The 16,819-nt window shown below is 40.6% G+C and overlaps 1 protein-coding gene across 1 annotated transcript in view; it reads left to right on the forward strand.

Annotated features, from left to right (window-relative positions):
• The window catches only part of hs3st3l (heparan sulfate (glucosamine) 3-O-sulfotransferase 3-like), a 61,953-nt gene extending 45,134 nt beyond the window's left edge, over positions 1-16,819 (forward strand). Inside the window, exons 2-3 of the mRNA XM_061967168.1 lie at positions 10,239-10,468; positions 11,149-16,819. Of these exons, the coding sequence (XP_061823152.1) occupies positions 10,239-10,468; positions 11,149-11,537 (619 nt within the window). The 3' untranslated portion in view covers positions 11,538-16,819. The remainder of the gene's footprint in view (positions 1-10,238; positions 10,469-11,148) is intronic.

Consider the following 16,819-nt stretch of genomic DNA (forward strand, 5'->3'; position numbering starts at 1 on the left):
AAAAAGCCCAGAAGACCGATAGCAAAATCATTGACTAAGCAATTTGACAGTCCGTTTATTTTTGGTTTGTGTCTAAGTGCACCTCCTGTACAGTGTGTGCGTGTGTGTGTGTGTGTGTGTGTGTGTGTGTGTGTGTGTGTGTGTGTGTGTGTGTGTGTGTGCGTGCGTGCGTGCGTGTTCTTGTTTTTCTACCCTTCTTGAGACATCAACAGGGAAAATTACCTTCCATATGAGGACCAGTTAAAGGCCTACTGAAACCCACTACTACCGACCACGCAGTCTGATAGTTTATACAACAATGATGAAATCTTAACATTGCAACACATGCCAAGACGGCCGGGTTAGCTTACTAAAGTGCAATTTTAAATTTTGCGCGAAATATCCTGCTGAAAATATCGGTATGATGACGCCTGCGCGTGACGTCACAGATTGTAGAGGACATTTTGGGACAGCATAGTGGCCAGCTATTAAGTCGTCTGTTTTCATCGCAAAATTCCACAGTATTCTGGACATCTGTGTTGGTGAATCTTTTGCAATTTGTTCAATGAACAATGGAGACAGCAAAGAAGAAAGCTGTAGGTGGGAAGCGGTGTATTGCAACAGATGTTGTGCCGGATAACGCACCCCCGCCGTAGAATGCACTCCCTGACTGTTGTGCCGGATAACACAGCTGGTGTTTCATTGTTTACATTCCCGAAAGATGACAGTCAAGCTTTACCATTGGCCTGTGGAGAACTGGGACAACAGAGACTCTTACAGGAGGACTTTGAGTTGGATACGCAGACGCGGTACCGTGAGTACGCATGCAGCTGCGGCTTCCAAACATTTGATCGCTTGCCCGTACGTGCGTGCCGCTATGTGCATGTCACGTACGTAACTTTGGGGACTTTGGGAAAATATATGTGCTGTATGAACTTTGGGGAGGTGAACGGTACTTTGGGCTGTGGGATTTAGTGTGTTGTGCAGGTGTTTGAGTTGTATTGGTGGGTTATATGGACGGGAGGGGGGAGGTGTTTGTTATGCGGGATTCATTTGTGGCATATTAAATATAAGCCTGGTTGTGTTGTGGCTAATAGAGTATATATATGTCTTGTGTTTATTTACTGTTTTAGTCATTCCCAGCTGAATATCAGGTCCCACCCGCCTCTCACAGCATCTTCCCTATCTGAATCGCTCCCACTGCTCTCTAGTCCTTCACTCTCACTTTCCTCATCCACAAATCTTTCATCCTCGCTCAAATTAATGGGGAAATTGTCGCTTTCTCGGTCCGAATCGCTCTCGCTGCTGGTGGCCATGATTGTAAACAATGTGCGGATGTGAGGAGCTCCACAACCTGTGACGTCACGCGCATATCGTCTGCTACTTCCGGTACAGGCAAGGCTTTTTTATCAGCGACCAAAAGTTGCGAACTTTATCGTCGATGTTCTCTACTAAATCCTTTCAGCAAAAATATGGCAATATCGCGAAATGATCAAGTATGACACAGAGAATGGACCTGCTATCCCCGTTTAAATAAGAAAATCGCATTTCAGTAGGCCTTTAACAAGTTAGGACCAAAGTCATGGTTCCAATACGGAAAACCATTGCATCTGATAGAGAGACAAATACTAGAGTCTGTGAACATTGCTCCAAAGTCAGGATTTTGGTTAATATAATGTGCATACAAAAGTAAACATTGACAGGTGCAAAGGCAGCAATATATGACAAGACGACAGCTAAAGAAGGACTTCCCTATTCATCCCTGAAAAAACCCGCCAGGTGAACAGCTGATTTTACGACTTCCGGTGCTGATGTAAGACAACCCGCGTCCCATATGTGACCGTAGGATGAACAAATACACTACGGTACTAAGACTATAGTGGCCATTAACAGTTAGCTTATACAGCTGGGTTGCCCAAAGTGCAGCATAGGGGCCATCTATGGGCCGTGACTCGTTTGTCATCGACCTTAAGCACATTACAAAAAACTAGAGATCTCATTTGCACCCCTGGTGGTGAAATCTATCAACATTAGGTTGGTCCCAAAAAAGAGAGATTTTTCAAATTGACTATCGGTTTTAAAGTGCTCCCCCACTGGTCAACATATGAAATAACATGTGTGTGGAAAAATTTGAAGTGCTCCCCCTCTGGCCAACATATGTAATAACAAGTGTGTGTAAGAAATTGAAATGTGCCCCCTTTGGCCAAAATTAATTTAAAAAAAATAAATATGTATGTAGAGACATACTGTAATAACTTGAAGTAAATAATGAAGATTAAAAACCAATTACAAACAATACATTTAAAAAAAAGCTTACCTTTTTTATATTTGCATAGTATTTATATATTATTAATGTAAATACAAATCTTTATACATCTAGAAAGGGTGGTCCTAAAGAGGTAGGCATTTTTCGGGGGTCTGAAGAAGGTAATAAATACAAGAATGTGTGTGTGTGTGTGTGTGTGTGTGTGTGTGTGTGTGTGTGTGTGTGTGTGTGTGTGTGTGCGTGTGTGTGTGTAGACTCTGTGGCTCCACCTGCTCATGCTCCTGCAGGTACAGAGGAGGTCTGCAGACTTTAGTGTCTCATAAAGATCGGATCAAACGTGTTCAGCCAATGTGTTTGTCAGATACATTAAAGGGCAGACAGCTTTGAGGTGACTGCATTGATGGCGTGTTGAGTTGCAAGCACATATGAAACCATTGCTAATAGCAGAGGAGGGACAGAGCATCCTGACCTCCTCGGATGTCCCTAATGTCTCTTCCTCTTTTGGGATCCATACATATTCATAAAACTCACCAATGACTGGCTCTGGCACCACCAATAATGTTTCATTGAGTGTATTAAAATAAACTATTAAATAAATAGGAAATCAGGTCCAGGCCTTGTAACCTTGTAACTTGTTTTTATTAAACTAGTAGGTATTCTGATATGGATACGTGCTAGTTTTTATTTATGAGAATCCTCACATAAGTTAGAGTAACAAAAATCATGTTGTTGGATGGGCGAAAGCCAAAGTTTATGCGATTGATCATATAAAAGTATTGTATTGATTATGTATAAACGCAGATTATACTCAAGCAATTTATCTTGACCATGCATGCTCCTTTACCTCAACCACAGATGTTACCTGAAAGGCGGCACGGGTTGTTATACAAACCCCGTTTCCATATGAGTTGGGAAATTGTGTTAGATGTAAATATAAACGGAATACAATGATTTGCAAATCCTTTTCAACACATATTTAATTGAATGCACTACAAAGACAAGATATTTGATGTTCAAACTCATAAACTTTTTTTTTTTTTTGCAAATAATAATTAACTTAGAATTTCATGGCTGCAACACGTGCCAAATTAGTTGGGAAAGGGCATGTTCACCACTGTGTTACATCACCTTTTCTTTTAACAACACTCAATAAATGATTGGGAACTGAGGAAACTAATTGTTGAAGCTTTGAAAGTGGAATTCTTTCCCATTCTTGTTTTATGTAGAGCTTCAGTCGTTCGGGGTCTCCGCTGTCGTATTTTACGCTTCTTAATGCGCCACACATTTTCGATGGGAGACAGGTCTGGACTGCAGGCGGGCCAGGAAAGTACCTGCACTCTTTTTTACGAAGCCACGCTGTTGTAACACGTGCTGAATGTGGCTTGGCATTGTCTTGCTGAAATAAGCAGGGGCGTCCATGAAAAAGACGGCGCTTAGATGGCAGCATATGTTGTTCCAAAACCTGTGTGTACCTTTCAGCATTAATGGTGCCTTCACAGATGTGTAAGTTACCCATGTCTTGGGCACTAATGCACCCCCATACCATCACAGATGCTGGCTTTTGAACTTTGCGTCGATAACAGTCTGGATGGTTCGCTTCCTCTTTGGTCCGGATGACACAATGTCAAATATTTCAAAAAACTATTTGAAATGTGGACTCGACAGACCACGGAACACTTTTCCACTTTGCATGAGTCCATCTTAGATGATCTCAGGCCCAGAGAAGCCGGCGGCGTTTCTGGATGTTGTTGATAAATGGCTTTCGCTTTGCATAGTAGAGCTTTAACTTGCACTTACAGATGTAGCGACGAACTGTATTTAGTGACAGTGGTTTTCTGAAGTGTTCCTGAGCCCATGTGGTGATATCCTTTAGAGTTTGATGTCGGTTTTTGATACAGTGCCGTCTGAGGGATCAAAGGTCACGGTCATTCAATGTTGGTTTCGGGCCATGCCGCTTACGTGGAGTGATTTCTCCGGATTCTCTGAACCTTTTGATGATATTATGGACCGTAGATGTTGAAATCCCTAAATTTCTTGCAATTGCACTTTGAGAAACGTTGTTCTTAAATTGTTTGACTATTTGCTCACGCAGTTGTGGACAAAGGGGTGTACCTCGCCCCATCCTTTCTTGTGAAAGACTGAGCATTTTTTGGGAAGCTGTTTTTATACCCAATCATGGCACCCACCTGTTCCCAATTAGCCTGCACACCTGTGGGATGTTCCAAATAAGTGTTTGATGAGCATTCCTCAACTTTATCAGTATTTATTGCCACCTTTCCCAACTTCTTTGTCACGTGTTGCTGGCATCAAATTCTAAAGTTTATGATTATTTGCAAAAAAAAAAATGTTTATCAGTTTGAACATCAAATATGTTGTCTTTGTAGCATATTCAACTGAATATGGGTTGAAAATGATTTGCAAATCATTGTATTCCGTTTATATTTATATTTAACACAATTTCCCAACTCATATGGAAACGGGGTTTGTGCATACGGTCAGTGATCAGGTCAATGCATACTAGAAAAGGAAAAAAAAAAGGCTTCAAGAATGTTTAGGATAAACACACTTACTGTAATTAAAAAAAAACATGATTCTCAAATATTCTAATCCTATTAGTACTACAAACAAGTATATATATATATATATTTTAAATATATATACTTTCATTTAAGTGTCTTTAAACTGACAATATTAACATCAAATAAACAAATGTAAAACAACAATGTTCACGTTAGTGTCTTTCAACTTTTAACTTTAGAGGAACAGTGTCCTCTGTAATGGACATCTTATATCACTCATCTTATATAAAATGCTGATTCTTAGAATAGTCAAATGACAATTTAAGATTTAATAATGTAATAATTTAATAACCTCACAAATTGATGCCTGGCCTCCTTGGTATCAAATGTATTTTTCGGGTGATGGTTTATCAAGTCACTTCTCATATTACTTGTGTTCCCCACAGTGCAGTGTCACCAAACGTTTTTCTGTCCGCTCTGCCGCCTTGTGCATTTCGTACTTAAAACAAGGGGAAAAAAACAATTTAAATGATGAGTTGATTCAATCTTATTGAAAAAAAAAAAAGTGGGTTAAAACATCACAACGTGTCATCTTGAAATTCTCCAGACAAAGGCGTTGTTGTATGCAGACCAAAGAGGTTGTGTTTTTGCCAAGGTTTTTAGTCTGTCTGTTAGCAACATAACTCAAAAAGTTATGGATAGATTTAAATGGAAACTTCCTGAAATGTCTGAAAAAACAATACTTCCCTCCTTTACGACCTCCCACACACGGACCTCATGCACTCTCGCTAGGCAGGGAATTTTGGGAGACGTAGTTGACTTCCAGACTGGTCAATTCAAAAGGGCCAGCGTATCAGGTCACGGTAATATTGGGATGATTTTGATACCGAAATACCACATGTTTTATAATACCGTTACAGCTCTAACTGTTATGTGTACAGGAGGAAGGAGACGGCACAGACAACAGAGACGTCGTATTAGCTCTATTTATTTATATAAATAAACAATATACAGTATATAAATAAGAAATAATAATATTAATAAACAAGGGAAATGAAGTGTGACAGATCCAAAAGTGTATGGTGTTATATGTGTGAATTAACTGTTGTGTGTTACCGGGAGTTTTGAGCGAGAGGCGGAAGTTCCGGAGGGGAAAGACAGGCTCGCAGGTCCATGAGACAGGCAGGCAGTCGGGGAAAATAGCGAGGCGTCAGGGTCTGTGTCCAGGCAGGAAGTCGAGATCCAAGATGCAGCCAGGGAACAAAAGGGAACGTGGAGAGACGAGACGCACTGCTCGTGACGCGGGAACGAAGGCAGGCTGCAGAGAGGCGACAAGGAGGACACGAGACAATGAACACGACGAGGGAGAAAACACAGAGAGCAAAGAGTGCGCATAGAGCTTGACGTGTCGGCTTACTGTACTGAATAGGAAACTACGTTCTGGCGCGGGATAGCAGGTTGTGCCGGCTTATGAAGACAGGTCTCATCATCAGCTTCAGGTCTGTTGATTGCCGGCGATTGATTGCAGCTGCTTGCTGCAGCCGGACTGGCACGCGCCTGGCACACTCCTGGAGGTGCGCTCAGCGCAGCGCACACATGAATGCGCACTGACGTGGGCCCGGGCCGTGTCACTGATGTCAATTTCACTTCAAAACACACCTCGATGGAACTTTAGATAGAGCTGTTACAAAGTATTGAGCAAATAAATGACGTGCATTCAAGTAAAACGCAGATAAAATAAAATTGTATTTGTGTCAAAATATTCTGCTAGCAGGCAATTTACTGCGATTGTGATGAATCAAAATTAAAAAGTGTGATTAATTTTATTTCAAAAGTATAATCGTTTGAAAGCACTAGTTAAAATATTAGAGCATATTTATTTTTAATAAAGAAGAAAAAAATAACTTATTTCAAGCACATTCCAAAGACAAAAGTGTAATTAATATTGATATACTGTATGTTGTAGACCAAGCATGGTATGGCATTGACATTTTTTCAAGTACGAGGTCTGTCTTGTCTGGGGAGCCCCAGACGTCCATTCATGTAAATGTGTGTAATCATGGGCATTTTATAGACGCATTATCTAGTTATAGCTCAGCATAAGGACTCCAATAACACTAAGGACAATGGACAAAAAGCAGTCAAGTCAATCACAATAACATCAATTTGTCAACTACCTTAAATGGAATATTGAACGCAGTATTACACATTTAAAGAAAGGCTACATGATATATTAAAATCAGCTACAAAAAGAGATACACGACCAATGATGTTGTTTGTGTTCGGTCAGCCGGTCAGGTGTGTGGCAGGTGTGTAGGCAGATGTCCCCCAATCTCCTTCTCGTCCCGCGGGTCTTCTTAAATCACTTATGTCTAAATGAGTCCCATCTGCTGCCCAAACACATAGACATCAAGTCAAATTCTCCTATAATTGTTTGTTTGCCTACCGTATAATAAGTTGATAACACTGTTAATTAGTAACACATTTTTAGTGAGACATGTTGTGCTTTAGAGCCGAGAGGTAAACTTGACATGGTTATACTGCATATAGTATAAACGTAACTTGTATAGCAACAACAGTGTAAAAACAACATAGTGTTCTAACAATAATGTATAGAAAGGATCAGTGAGTGTAAAGTACGGGTCTTTTCGCACCAGGACCACATTCTGTATCCTCAGGTTGTGAGAGCATGTCCCTTTTCTGCCCCTGTCTATCTTCACACCTCCAAAAACGTTGCCGCTGTAACGACATAACACTCCTCAAACATGTGACTGTTTATTAACCCTCCACTCCACCTCCTGTCCTGCCTTAAATGCTGTGAACACTACTGTGATGCCCCCAAAACGACACAACAATAAAGACTTGATTGAAGTTTGTCAGTGCACACCTAAATGCTTCAGAGAAGGCTTTGGAGAATGTGATGAGGGGCAGAAGAGACCAAAATTGAGCTCTCCTGCATCAACTGAACTCATCGTGTTGGGAGAATATGACCGCAAGAAGACCATCTACACCAGGGGTGTCAAATTCAAATACAGAGTGGGCCAAAATTTAAAACTGAACAAAGCCGCGGGCCAAGGTTGAACAAATTAACCTTTTAATAGGGACCCAAACAAGTTTTGCATTGAATATTGAACAAGCAAGGCTGATATAACTTTATAGTGACATGCAAAATCGAGTTTCAAATAATAATAATAATAATTAAAAAATATCAATGGCATATCAAATATAATTTAAATAAAAATGGAATGCCTCTTTTCTATTTGCAGCCTTCTGAGGTAAATACCAACATTAACTTTTTCCACAGGCTAATAAATTTTAAAATAAAATAACAATGAATAAAACAACCATTCAGGACTTTAAACTGCTCAGTTTGCAACACACTTATCTATTCTGATGTGCCCAAGCCAGATACCTGCCATCTTTTCTTGGATGCTAGTTCATTAATGTCGGGGCTCAGGCTTTGAGCTGAGGCAACCTTCATTATTGAACGAAAGTGTTCATCAGTCATTATATCTCATAGTACACCCGGACCACAGTCTTGGGGGCGTGCCTTAAAAGCACTGCCTTTAATGTCCTCTACGAGCTGTTGTCACGTCCGCTTTTCATCCATTCTAACAACGTGACGGCCCCGTCACAATATATGTGCGGCTCCTGCACGTACACACATGTGAATGCAACGCATACTTGAGCCACAGCGATACGGGTTACACTGAGGGTGCCCGTATAAACAACTTTAACTCTGTTAAAAATATACGCCACACTGTGAATCCACACCAAACAAGAATGACAAACACATTTCGGGAGAACATCCGCACCGTAAAACAACATAAACACAACAGAACAAATACCCAGAACCCTTTGCAGCACTAACTCTTCCGGGACGCCACAAAATACACCCCCGCTACCACCAAACCCCCCGCCCCCACACACACCTTGTAGCGTCCCGGAAGAGTTAGTGCTGCATGGATATATACGGATACAGAAGTTCTTTAGACATTACTTTTTCATCATAAGCTTTCTGTCTTGCCTCTGGTGAGGGCGGTCACATTTTTCTCCGCTCCCTCCTTCCCTGCTTGCTCTCTTTGTTTTGTCTTGTCTGAACTTTTTTGAAGCCTCTTTCTTTGCACTGTCCTAAAATCTAAACATCAAACATGGATATGATCAGCTGGACTCTCGACACAATTGACAAAGTCTTTTCGACAAGGAAAAGAGGTTCGGGGGGGGCCTGGCTGCCCTGATGGAACCATTGCTGCGGGGTACGTGAGAGACTCCTGGGATAAATGGAGAATCATGTGCCTCTCAGTCCTTTCCATCGAGGACGTGGAAGACATCTACCTATTTGGAACCGTGATCGCGGGGCACCTGCTGATTGGGCTGGGCATTGCTCTGGTGTATCGTCAAATTCGGAAGTCGATGGCAGCCATTCAAGGAGCCCAACGGCTGTTTGTCGCAATGGAAGGATTTGGCCGGGCTGTGGGAACACGGGCTGTGGGAACACGGGCTGTGGGAACACAGACTGTGGCGATTTCTGAACTGAATCGCAAAATGGATCACATCATGGAGAAGTTTTCTGAGAAGGAGAATTGAATTGAATTTGAGAGAAACCAGCATGGACACATAGAGCAGGCAAGTCATTGTTTTGACTGCTCGAAGAAAACAACATCCTAATCTACGATTTGACTCCCTCGAATGGCCTTGACGCAGGAATAGACTGTTCTGAAAAACACCCCCGAGGACACCTCAACGATGGACGCTTTTGACCTCCCTTTTTCTCAACAACACCTGGTGTCGAACTTTGAGATCGGCCCCAGTCCACAAAAATATTTCAACATCACACCCAAGTTAATTGGGCATACATGCACGCACCCGCCCCTTCCTCAACCAACGCCTTCACCACTGCTTAATTCCTGGGGTTATGGATGGCTAGTAGCGCTTTATAGCAGCAGGCCGGCCTCCAGGGCCCCAAACCCCTCTGTTGCGTGTTGTTGTGATTATATGTAACAAGTTTATGTGTGCTATGCTATGTGAGGTTTTTTTTCCCTTGGACTCAGTCTGGACCCCCTCCTGAGGGTCCAGCCTTAGACTGATATTTTTTTTACTCTTCCCCCCTTTCCCAATATCACCTTTTTCCCACCTTTTTTAAGGAACACCGTAAGTGGCTGATCCATTGGCGGTCCCGTCTTGTCTCCCTGTAAACGTATGTCTGCTCTTAGTGGGACTGTGCCGAAAATGAAATTTCAGTTCTTATGTGTCTTGTACATGTTAAAGAATGGACAATAATAAAGCATCTTGAATCTTGAATCATCATCCTTTCTTTTATTCTACAGCAGCATCATGAAGCATGTGACATTAATTTGGTGTAAGTTAAAGTTGCTTGGTTCTTTGCCGTTTAAAAGGCCATGCAAACATTAACATTGTTAGCTTTCTTTCCATTTGAAGCTCCTGTACTTTAACAAAGTTGTATCTACTTGCAGGAGTATGATGCCCAAAGCGCTGGATGGCCAGATAGTAATGGAGAAGACGCCTCGCTACTTTGTTACCGTGGAAACCCCTGCACGAGTTCACGCGATGTCACAAGACGTAAAGCTGATTGTGGTTGTGCGGGACCCTGTGACCCGAGCGATATCAGACTACACGCAGATCATCTCAAAGACTCCAGACATCCCTCCTTTCCAGAACCTCGCTTTCAAGAACCGCACAATTGGTCAGCAAAGCAAATTTTAGAGTCTGTTGGGGCTGAATGCAAAAATTCACAGGTTTTTTTTCGAAATAGCGATCATCACCCTTACATGATAAAATGTAAAATTATGCCGGTTTGCAAGCAGTGTCTCTGCTGGTCAGACATAATCTCCGTATTTGATGGAATTTAGCAGTTTCTCCCACTTAGTACGCAGTTTACATAGTCACTGGACACTTAGGTACACATGCACAACTTGTAACTATCCAGGACAAGAATTGTGTAAAAAACATGCCTTTACAAAGATAATAAAGTCGTATGGTAGGTACTGTTTTTATATTGAATACAGCGCAGGAATTCAATTGTTTATCCTTAAATGCCCTATCAAATTGTACAAATTCTGTCCAGCAACAAGCAGAAGGACAAATGTAGGATGACTAAGAAAAAGAATAACCAAATTTGTAAATGTCCATATTTAAAAGCTAACTTGAGTTGTAATGTTTGAGAACGCAAAATAATGAGTTAGTGTTTGTGGTATTTATAACACTGGATGACAAATTGTCATTTTTAGATAGTATGATAATCTTCTTAATACGTATATGTGTTTAACCATGTGTTTGTATTTTATTGTATGTATTATAAGGCCTAGAAATCTATTTATTTTGTGACCATCAATGGCAACTTAGATAACTGTATCTGTGTTTCAGGTCAGATTGATGCTCAGTGGAGCCCTCTATGGATCGGCTTGTACGCCCAGCATCTGGAGCGCTGGCTGACCTGGTTCCCCCGGAGCCAGGTCCATCTAGTAAGTGGGGAAAGGCTCATCTCAGACCCCGCTGGGGAAGTGGGGAAAGTCCAGGACTTTCTGGGCCTCCAGAGGATTATCACAGACAAACACTTCTACTTCAACAAAACTAAAGGCTTCCCGTGTCTGAAGAAGCCAGAGGGGAGCAGTAAACCTCACTGCCTGGGGAAGACTAAAGGGAGAACGCACGCCTCCATTGACCAAGAGTTGATGCAGACATTGAGGGATTTTTACAAGCCGCACAACCAGCGCTTTTATCAGATGGCAGGACAGGATTTTGGATGGCAGTGAGGACATCAAATATATGATTGTTACCAGAAACGTCCGTCATTGTTTGAGACACATCAGTAAAGGACATTGTCAAAAAGACTTGTTGGCCGAAGTAACCAATTGGCTTTTCCACTAGCAAATTAGATACCACTAGGTATTATTTGTAGTGAATGGTTAGCCAACTACTGCTGGTTTAGTACATGGTCATTGTAGCATGAGGATACATGACTAGAAATGACAAACACCTAAGGTCGCTGTCTGTTAACACAGGACGCTTCAGTACGACACTGCAAAATCACCACTTTGTTGATTTTCCCAGTTTTTGTGGTTGCTGTAATTATCTTCTTAAATGGCATACATCTCCTTACATTGAGACACATAGCCACAAGTGACCCACGTTCCCCTCTAGCACCATTGTTTGGTTATGTGGCTGGTTCCAACTGATGCATTCAAGGCGATAAGTAGAGCTGAACCAATACGGAATTTGAAAATAGGTATTACACTTAGTCGTAACACTTACTGGAAGTCGATAAAATCGTACTGAAATCGATGACTGAAAAACATTTAGTTGGTCAGAGGTCACTGATGTTGGATCTGACATAGGGCCTGATTTATAACCTGTAGTCCACCCCAAAGGTTTGGTTGAGATCAATGGTAAATGGTAAATGGGTTGTACTTGTATAGCGCTTTTCTACCTTCAAGGTACTCAAAGCGCTTTGACACTATTTCTACATTCACCCATTCACACACACATTTACAAACTGATGGTGGGAGCTGCCATGCAAGGCATTAACCACGACCCATCAGGAGCAAGGGTGAAGTGGACACAGCTCAAGGACACAACGGATGTGACTAGGTTGGTAGAAGCTGGGGATTGAACCAGGAACCTTCAGGTTGCTGGCACGGCCACGCTCCCAACCGGGCCCTGACGTGCCCAGGGAGATCAGGGCTCGGTTTTGGTTCTTATATACCAATGCCTTCCAACCATGCCTAAACCAGTCATGCGTAACAAAGAAGGGCCTTCCCCAAACCACAAAAATGCACAAAAACTTATGAGCATTGAACTGACCCTGGTAAGATGGGGAAGTAAGAGAGTAATTGATTAAGGAATCAGTCAAGTGTGACAGTTAGTGATGGGTTCGATCCCTGATGGAGGAACAGTGGGGTCTTTATTTGGTGCTCAGATAAAATAAGTCTAACAAAGAGCGACAGCGCAAGGGATAAGTGCTGCAAAATGACTAGGAAGTTAAATCAAAGTTAAAGGCAAAAAGGAACAACAAGGCATATGCGGTAGAAAACAAAACAATACAAAGTATTTACTATAGACAGGTGAAAAAAGTGAATTTCAAAAGCATGGTCCATGACTGCTGCAACTCTCTCAGCGCTATATAGGAAGCAGAGTAACGGTGCAGTTATTCTGCTGGTGTGTCTCGTTGTCACCAGAAATCAGGACACCTGGGGAGGAAACGCCAGGCAGAACGCGTGGGAGAAAACGACGCAACAGAAAAAAGCCAGGAAACAGAAATATGGAATGTTTAAGGTGTTTCAAAACATTTTTTCTATATTACCATTTGTTTATTTATCAGTTCTTTAAAGACAAAATGGTGCTTGTGGAAACAGCAACACTCAGGGCCTGATCTACTAAAGGTTTGCATGTATTAAAACATGTGCAAACTTGATAGCACATGCAAAGCTGCTTTACTAAGCTTGTGCGCAGAGGATTGCGTTTCCTAAAATAACGAGTGCCATTCATTTAGTGTGTCTGTCTTCATGAATATGCAGAATATATTCTGATTGTTAGAGGAGTGGATACAAATATGATCGTTAAGCCCTTGCAATGTGATTTAGCAAAGCTAAAACTGTTTTGTGGTCGCTGTTTTACATCTATATTTAGCACTTTTGAAATGTGCATGCTAACTGGCCCAGTTATGCACAAATGTCTGTTAAGAAAGGAGGCGATCGCGCTGCAAAGACAGACTATGTTAAAGGGGAACTGCGCTTTTTTGGGAATTTTGCCTATCGCTCACAATCATTATGAAAGACATGACGATGGATGGATTTTTTTGAATGCATTCTAAATATCAAATAAATTAAATCAATAGTCTGCTTCCAATGGAGTCTATAGAGACCCTAAAAAACATCCAAACACCTCCATTGAGTTTTGTATACACAATTTAAATATATGTGTAATGTAATAACAGACACATTTATAATAACATTTAATATTTACTTATTTTGATCATTTTAAGCACACGCGGCGGATTAATTTCAAAAACGCATCACATTTGCTTTTTTTTTTTCTTCATCACTGATTTACATTTATTTAATATTTCGAATGCATAAAAAAATTATCAATCCGTCGTCATGTCTCTCATAATGATTATGAACGATAGGCCAAAAAAAAAAAAAAAAAAAAGTGCAGTTCCCCTTTAAAATAATTCTCCATCCTACGTGTGTATCAACATACTTGGTCCATCACAAATAAAAAATATTACAAATATTGTCTATTCAGCAATATCATTTTGTAATTTTATAAATGGTAGATGACTTAAATGGCGGGTTAAAACAAGTTCAATTGATTTGTTTTGGTGTCTGCTGGCGTTTTCTTAAAATGGCGTTTATTCATTACTGAAAAATCTTATTGTAACATGTATTTTCTTGCATCTGGATGATTCCAGATGCACCATCACAACACCGGAGCGCCCCCTAGAATGCACTTTTGGTGTGCTACAAATAGGTTTTGTTGTCAAGATTGCACTTCAGTATTGCCCAGAAAAGGAGACGCACATTATATTTGTGTGCTGCATGTTCAACAACATAACAAAACAGCACAGGTTGGCCATATAATGCCATGAATATTGAGGGAAATGAGTGTCTCCATGGAGACAGCAGGTAGTACACCCAAAATCTTTTTTTACCGAATTTTCCGGACAATAGAGTGCACCATTATATATGGTGCACCCAATAAAATTTCAGTAGAAAAATATATGTTTCCATATGTTAGCCGCACCGGGCTATAAGTCACAGATATTAATGTTATGATATGAGTTATTTACACAGAAGATTTTGTAAATGTTTATTTACATACCCTATTTTTCGGACTATAAGTCGCAGTTTTTTTCATAGTTTGGCCGGGGGTGCGACTTATACTCAGGAGCGACTTATGTGTGAAATTATTAACACATTACCGTAAAATATCAAATAATATTATTTAGCTCATTCACGTAAGAGACTAGACGTATAAGATTTCATGGGATTTAGCGATTAGGAGTGACAGATTGTTTGGTAAATGTATAGCATGTTCTATACCAGGCACGTTCTCAGTTGGTTATTTATGCGTCATATAACGTACACTTATTCAGCCTGTTGTTCACTATTCTTTATTTATTTTAAATTGCCTTTCAAATGTCTATTCTTGGTGTTGGGTTTTATCAAATAAATGTCCCCAAAAAATGCGACTTATACTCCAGTGCGACTTATATATGTTTTTTTCCTTCTTTATTATGCATTTTCGGCCGGTGCGACTTATACTCCAGAGCGACTTATACTCTGAAAAATACGGTACCTTAATTCTTTCTAAACTGTACCTGTAACGCAGCAGTAAAATGGATGATCAAACAAAATAGAAGTCATCATTATGGATCCACTCGCTACTGAAGCTAGCTCTCCAATCATTTAAACAGACTCAATAACTCCACAATAATGTTTTGGTGAATTAACTGAAGAATTGGAAGCTGAAACAATACAAAAAAAATGTCATCGTAAGTTAATAATACTAACAAAGACGCTTGCAAACGTGTTTGCATATCAGCTAACAACGCAAGCTTAATTACTTAACAATAGCACATACAAATATTCATGAAAATACTATTATAAACATGTGACGGTTTAATAAGTATGAATTTGTTTTAGCTATATTATAAAACGTACAATCGTTGCTTGGAGTGATGAATGAAAAACCACACGAGTAAAAATGCTATGGAAGACAAGTAGACGGAAAGACACTTCCGGTTCAAGGCAAGAAACAGAAGGAAATACTGTAGTGAGCGTAGTAAGTGCAGTGAGCGAACTTGTCCAAAGGATGGCACCATAGCACAAACAATAACACACCATTTCAATGTCTCTGTGGGTGTTTTAAGAAAACTATTTATTAATAAACACAACACATTACGGTCGTTATCGAAGAAAAATCCATCAATCAGCCGCATCGTTTTGTAAGCCGCAGGGTTCAAAGCGTAGGACATATGATAAATAGGGTGGTCTGCACCATGTTTGCACTTGTTGTCAATTGTGCATGAAGTCTTAGTATCTCACCCGCATCACACTAATAGTACACGCAATTTAGTTCTTGGCTCTCAGTAGATCAGGCCCTACTGGCTTTTACAGTAGTAGAATCAAATGATCCAGAGAAACGCACATTCATTTCAGTTCATTTCCACCTATTAGTTTCTTCCTCCTCTCTAAGTTAATCAATGCGTCGGCCGTGAGTGACGTTCCCCAAGTATTGTTCCCGAAAAAGGGATGAATCTTTTATGTGGCCAACGGCAGAGAGAATCTTTAAATGAGCTCAGATTTGACTGAGTGGTTTTGTATTCGTCAATAATGAATGTGGCTAAATGGATGTAGGTGTTCGTAAGTGGTGTGTATCACTTGGCCCTTAGCACACGTTGCTGGACTCTACGTGTCTGCCGGGGCCTGGCTCCGCACATTTCAGTCAACCAGAAGGTCAAATGGTGTAACGCGGCGTTCAGAACCACACGGGATCAAGCATCAAGTATTTCTCTGGACGGTGGCCGCTTTCAGGCTTTGGGAGGCCTGCTTACAGGGTTTTCTTTTTGCATGTATTTGCACTAGTTTTGAAAACAAAAATAAAAGTATTTTCAAGCAAAATAAACTGTCCTGTTTCTTTCAACTCTACAAAATACTTGTCATTTGCAACGTTTGGACTAGATAGATAGATAGATAGATTGATAGTACTTTATTGATTCCTTCAGGAGAGTTCCCTCAGGAAAATGTAAAAATTAAAAAGACTAGACCAGAGGAGTCAAACTCATTTTAGCGCAGGGGCTGCATGGAGGAAAATCTGTGCACACTCGGGCCGGACTATTAAAATCATGGCATTAAAACTAAAAAATGAAGGCAACTTAAGATTGTTTTATTTGTCTTACTTTGGCCAAAAATAGAACAAACACATTCTGAAAATATTTCAATAAAAATATAGAAAAAACTACCGGCAGCGGTAAAGTTTAGATCAGGGGTGCTCACACTTTTTCTGCAGGCGAGCTACTTTTCAATTGATCAAG

This window comes from Nerophis lumbriciformis, linkage group LG11, assembly GCF_033978685.3.
Source record: "Nerophis lumbriciformis linkage group LG11, RoL_Nlum_v2.1, whole genome shotgun sequence".
NCBI classification, from domain to species: domain Eukaryota; kingdom Metazoa; phylum Chordata; class Actinopteri; order Syngnathiformes; family Syngnathidae; genus Nerophis; species Nerophis lumbriciformis.